Below are 6,366 nucleotides of genomic sequence, written 5' to 3'. Positions count from 1 at the left end.
GATAATCACGTCATCTGCAAACCAAGAACATCTTATTACTTCCTTCCCAATCCTGTATACCTTTTATTTCATTTTCTTGTCTGTGTTAGCTAGCACTTCCAGTACGATGTTGAATAGGTGGGGCAAGAAGAGATATCTTTGCTTTGCTCCTCCACTTGGAAGAAAGCATCTAGTTTCTCACCACTAAGTTTTCTGTTTAGTTTTTGTTTAATTTTTGTAGATGCTTCTTTATCAAGTTGAGGAAGTTCTCCTCTGTTGCTAGCTTCCTGAGAGTTTTTATCATGAATGAATGCTGGATTTTCTCCAATGCTTTTTCTGCATCTATTGATATGATTATATACTTTTTCTTCCTTAACCTGCAGATGTGATGGATTACATTAATTTATTTTTTGAAGTCAAACCAGACTTGCATAACTGGAGTAAGTTCCATTTGGTCACAGTATATAATTATTTTTACACAGAGCTGGATTCAAGATGTCTGTAGCAACATCTGTAATGTGTATATCTGGTTTGGGTATTAGGTTAATGCTGATCTCATAAAATGAGCTGGGAAGTATTCACTTTGCTTCTGCTTTCTGGAACAGGTTGTAAAGAATTGGCATCGTTTGTTTCTTAAATATTAGAATTCAACAGTGAACCTGTCTGAGCCTGGTGCTTTTTGTTTTGGAAGGTTATTAATTGTTTTTTCAATTTCTTTAATAGATATATCCCTATTCACATTATCTATTCCTCCTTATGTGAATTTTGGTAGATAGTTTCTTTCAATTGGTCCATTTCATCTAAATTTAAGGGCATAGAATTGTTCATAGTATTCTTTTATTATCTGTAAACATACATGAGATTAGTAGTGATGGCCTGGCTCTCTTTTCTGATATTAGCATATTGTGTCCTTTCTCTTTTTTCTTTAGTTAGCCCAGCTAGAAAGTTTTATCAATCTCATTGAACATTTCAAAGAACCAGCTTTTGGTCTTAATTTATTTTCTCCATTTTTTTTCTGTTTTCAGTTTGTGGATTTCTGTTCTAATTTTTTTATTGTTTTTCCTTCTGCTTCCTTTAGCTTTATATTGCTTTTCTTTCTCTAGTTTCCCAAGTTGGAGCTCAGATTATTAATTTTAGATCTTTCTTCTTTCCTAACATATGTATTTAATGCTATAAATTTCCCTCTGAGCACTGCTTTCACTTCATTCCTCTAAATTTTGCTGTTGTATGTTTATTTTCATTTAGTTTGAACTATTTTTAAATTTCAGTTGAGATTTATTTTTTGACTAATGTGTTATTTGGGAGTTTGTTGTTTAATCTCCAAATACTGGGGATGGGATTTTTCCAGCTAACATTCTGTTATTGACTTCTAGTTTAATGCTATTGTGTTTTGAGAGCATACCTTGTATGATTTCTATTTTTTTTAATTCCTTAAGGTGTGTTTTATGAGCCAGGATATGGTGTATCTTGGTGAATGTTCCATGCACATTTGAGAAGAATGTGTATTCTGCTGTTGTTGGGTGAAGTGTTCTTTAAATGCCAATTAGATGTGGTTGATAGATGGTGCTGTTCAGTTCAGCTATGTCCTGACTGATTTCTGCCGCTGGATCTGTCAGTTACTGATAGAGAGGTGTTGACGTCTCCAACTGTACTAATGGACTTTTTTAAAATTTCTCCTTGCATTCTTCATTGTTTAGTAAGGCATGTGGCAAAACTAGTTTTTAAAAGCCCAGGAATGTAAACACAAATGCAAATACAAAATCAGGCCAGTGATTACCTGTAAGCAGGAGGGGGAAAAAAAGGGAGGGAGGGAGGAACATACAGGAAATTTCCAAGGTATTGGTTATGTTCCGATTTTTGATCTGGGTGACTAGTACACGGGTGTTCATCTTAGTATTATTCTTTAAACTGTGCCTGTGTAGCACACATTCTTTCATATATGTGATACATTAATAATGAAAATATTAAATTAATGATATTTTTTAAAATATGAAGAAACTATACACATGTAGAGAATATCAGAGCTCCATATAAAAAAACATTGCCTTGGCTGCCATAAAATACCATCCACATGATTGACTAATCTGGGTTTAGAAAAGATTATCCCTATAAAAGATTTATTTTGTGGTCAAACAAGAAAGCAAAGTAGAAGATGTAGTTCTTGGACAGGACTCGAAGGACAAGTAGAATACAGAGATGAAGAAAATGGAATGGGTGCTCCAAGAGAGGAAGAGTACAGAGAGTTTTGGGAGGCAGAAAGGAGGAGCACACCTGAAATATAATATGGCAAGTAAAATTGAATAGGAAAAAATAATGGAGAGTCCTTGAAAATCATTTGGAATAGTTTTAAGTTTCTTCCTGGGCATAATTAAGGGGCCACTGAAGTTCCTAAGCAGAACATGACTTAATGAGCTTCTCTGGCCAGGCGTCCTCGTGAGAGTGGCATCGTCTTTAAACCCTGCGTGGCAACCCCTGACGCACCGCCGTGATGCCCAGGGAAGACAGGGCGACCTGGAAGTCCAACTATTTCCTTAAGATCATCCAACTTCTGGATGATTATCCAAAATGCTTCATTGTGGGAGCAGACAACGTGGGCTCCAAGCAGATGCAGCAGATCTGCACGTCCCTGCGCAGGGAAGGCGGTGGTGCTGATGGGCAAGAACATCCCATCCGAGGGCATCTGGAAAGCAGCCCAGCTCTGGAGAAACTGTTGCCTCATATCCAGGGGAATGTGGGCTTTGTGTTCACCAAGGAGGACCTCGCCGAGATCAGGGACATGCTGCTGGCCAATCAGGTGCCAGCTGCTGCCCGTGCTGGTGCCATTGCTCCTTGTGAAGTCGCTGTGCCAGCCCAGAGCACTGGCCTGGGGCCCAAGAAGACCTCCTTCTTCCAGGCTTTAGGCATCACCACTAACATCTCCAGGGGCACCATTGACACCCTGAGTGACGTGCAGCTGATTAAGACTGGAGACAAGGTGGGAGCCAGTGAAGCCCCACTGCCGAACATGCTGAACATCTCCCCCTTCTCCTTTGGGCTGATCATCCAGCAGGTGTTGGACAATGGCAGCATCTACAACCCGGAAGTGCTTGACATCACAGAGGAAACTCTGCACTCCCGCTTCCTGGAGGGTGTCCTCAGTGTTGCCAGCTTATGTCTGCAGAGTGGTTACCCAACTGTTGCATCAGTACCCCATTCTATCATTAATGGGTACAAGCGCGTACTGGCTCTGTCTGTGGAGACCGATTACACCTTCCCACTTGTTGAAAAGGTCAAGGCCTTCTTGGGTGATCCCTCTGCATTTATGGCCGCTGCCCCTGTGGCCGCTGCCCCCCACTGCTGTTCCTGCTGCTGCCGCAGCCCCAGCCAAGGTTGAAGCAAAGGAAGCGTCAGAGGAGTTGACGAGGATATGGGATTTGGTCTCTTTGACTAATGCCCAAAAAGCAACCAGCACAGCCAACTTTATTTGTGAAACAAGGAAAATAAAAGGCTTACTTCTCTTAAAGAAAAAAAAGAAAAAGAAAAAGAAAGAATATGACTTAATGAAATTCAGTTTAAAGGAGATAAATTAAAACATGGCAGATAAAATATATTTAATTTCTTTATCTCTGTCCTCTTCTGTAGTCTCACTAAAATAACAAGGAGAATCGTTTTTAAATTTGCAAGCCTATGAGGAAAAGCAATGAGATGGAGCACAAGAAAAGAAAATAGAAAGCAGAGAGAGAAGTGGTAACTGACTTAGAGCACAGCAATTCTGTTAATTAATAGCTTTCAGAAAAAAATTCTAATGGGATGGGAACTCCCAGTGTGTCTTCAGTCTTTTTTCTCCAGCCTCGATTCCTGAATATGGAAACCTAGCATATGTCCTCCTGGCAAGACAGAAAAGAATTCTTCTTTGAATTAACTGATCAGACCTACTTAAAAGAACTGAAGTTTGGAGTTGGGAGGGCCGAAGCACAGTGGGGCACAAGGGGAGTAAGGGCTATCCCCTTAAAACTGACTCTCAGCTTGTTACTGCTTCTCTCTTAAATATTAATGGACAGCCAAAGACCACCAGACAATTACACAAAGCCTCCAACAAGGAAGTCAGAGACCCAAATCAATAAGAAAAACAATGGAACTCAGGAAACAGTGCACAGCGAGGAGCAAAAAAAAAAAAAAAAAACCCACAAAAAAAATAAATAATATCCTTCTCAGAAATAGAAGATATATACATAAGAGTAAGATGCTACAAAATGGGAGTCAAGTAAGAAAGAAAAATTGTAAAATGTGTAGTCACAATATAAAAGCAAAAAGGTTTGAAAACAAAAATGATAGACGTGGAGGATTGAAAGGCTCAGTATGCCCCGGCCAGACCTTGAGTGCTGGGTCCTGCCTAGGCCTTGTAGAGAACCAGTTATCCATTCAAACAAAATAGTCACTGATACCTGGTTGTAATGTGGCTGCATATATAAGATTACTATACAGCTAGTGGACAATGTAACAAAATGGTACTGGCGATTTTTAAACAATGTAATTAAAACCAATGTTACAGTAAATAGTGTCACTTGCAAAACGCGGTAATTGCACTGAGTTTCTTGGTGGCATGGCTTAGTGCATAGAAGTTTGGTGACAACCCTACAATTTCCCCAACATGGGGTCCTCTTGACCTGGCTGGATCTCATTCTGAGTAGGCAGATTGCCATCACCACCAACCCGTATGTATTCATTAAGGAAGTAGGAAACTAAAGAAGCATCTATTGACCATCCTACAGCCTAATGTCTCCTGGATTGCCCAACTGAGAAGTGCTCCTTAGAACTTCCCATGACTTCTAAGACATATGTCAGAGTGCTTGTTTTCACAAATCCCTTTGTGTGTCAACTTCAAAAGATAAATCCAGCCCTGTCAAAATTTAGAATACCAAGAAAAAAAGGGAAGATCCTAAAAACTTATGGAAAGGCAACCTATTTAAATAACAACAAGAACGAATGTGTCATCTGACTTCTCATTAGTAAACCTAAATACAAAATGTGCTCAAACTTCTGAAGTCTCTACCTAGCTAAAATATCAAGCAAGTCTGTTGAAGATATTTTTGGATATTCAGGGTCTCAAAAAAATTTATGTTCATATACCCTTTACAGAGAGGTACTAAAGAAATGTGCTTTAGCAAAACAGGAAAGATCAAAGCATTGGATCCAGTAAATGGTGGATTTAACCCAGGGAATAATGAAAGGAAATCCTGGGAAACTATTACTAGATTACCTCTGTATTTGTCACATGAAAAATGTTATTGAGCACCATTTCAGCTACCTATTGGAACACTTAGAAAACTAAACAAATTTTCAAAATAGAATAATGATCAACTCTAGGGAAAATATTATAAATAAATAAATAAATGTGTATATATATTTAAAAGAAAACATAATCCTAGTACACTAACTGGCTCAGTCATAAACAATATTTACACAGTAATAACAATATAAGCACTATAGAGTTAGCTAAACACTGTGACATTAATTTGAGAGAAAAGAAGATATATCAGTAGATATATTTCATGAGAGATACATCTTCATCTGTCATCTAAGAAGCCAATAAATAATGTGTAAAAATTATATATTAAGAGAGCAATATAAGAATATTTGAGAATATGAAGACACGTTGCAGAAAAGCATTAAGAGTCAATATTATTTTCCTTTGGGAACAAGAGTGAAGAATGAGGAGAAATGGGGCAGTGGTAGCATTTTAATACTATTTGATTTATTTTACCCAGATTCATGTTGATAAAAAATTTTTTTTAAAAATTTAAAGATGATAAACGCCAGCACTGTGCAAGATGGATGGAGGAAAAGAAAGAGACCGTTTTATTTATACATTTTCTATTTTTCCCTTCTTAGGACCTGGCAAATCTCAGTACCAATGTCAACAGATGCAATAAAGCTGATCAAAGGAAATAAAGCGGCTTTTCAAGATTGCTTTATTGCAGATTTGCTTTTCGTGCTGACGTTTCCTTTGTTGACAATACCTGAGATTCCTGGCTTTTTACCAATCTCTTCACCGCGTGGTAGTCAGTTAATATCAGACTGGTATGCTTGCTATGCCGCATATGCTATTGCGGTAGCCGATATGGAGACCTTTCAAACAAATGATTCATTTCGTACTTGGACCAGAATCAGGGTGCCTCCAAACATTCTGACTGACGATGAAAGACACAGTGTGTCTGATGCGAAGCTATCCCAGGACGGAATATTTTTTCTAATACGTGGTGCTCTTTACCTAAAAAATTTTACTGCATTTACAAGACTGGGCAGCAATGAAAACCTTCCTGAAGGTGGAATTATTGGCATTACATCAAGAAAATGGTGTTGGTTGAAATATTACTTGAAGGTTAGTAAAATATCATATATATATAT

At 38.2% G+C, this 6,366-nt stretch overlaps 1 protein-coding gene and 1 pseudogene across 2 annotated transcripts in view; both read left to right on the top strand.

Moving 5' to 3' along the window:
* CATSPERE (catsper channel auxiliary subunit epsilon) overlaps positions 1 to 6,366 on the top strand; it is a 92,316-nt gene that overhangs the window by 26,908 nt on the left and 59,042 nt on the right. Inside the window, exon 9 of the mRNA XM_019623845.1 lies at positions 5,851 to 6,340. Coding sequence (XP_019479390.1) covers positions 5,851 to 6,340 — 490 coding nt within the window. The remainder of the gene's footprint in view (positions 1 to 5,850; positions 6,341 to 6,366) is intronic.
* On the top strand, positions 2,423 to 3,424 carry LOC109371374 (60S acidic ribosomal protein P0 pseudogene; annotated as a pseudogene). Its single transcript, XR_002121864.1, has one exon. The product of XR_002121864.1 is annotated as a 60S acidic ribosomal protein P0 pseudogene (transcript).

The sequence above is a fragment of the Hipposideros armiger genome, unplaced genomic scaffold, assembly GCF_001890085.2.
Source record: "Hipposideros armiger isolate ML-2016 unplaced genomic scaffold, ASM189008v1 scaffold_567, whole genome shotgun sequence".
Lineage (NCBI taxonomy): Eukaryota > Metazoa > Chordata > Mammalia > Chiroptera > Hipposideridae > Hipposideros > Hipposideros armiger.
Note: the sequence above shows the minus strand (reverse complement) of the source record. Positions and strands in the feature narration are given on the sequence as shown.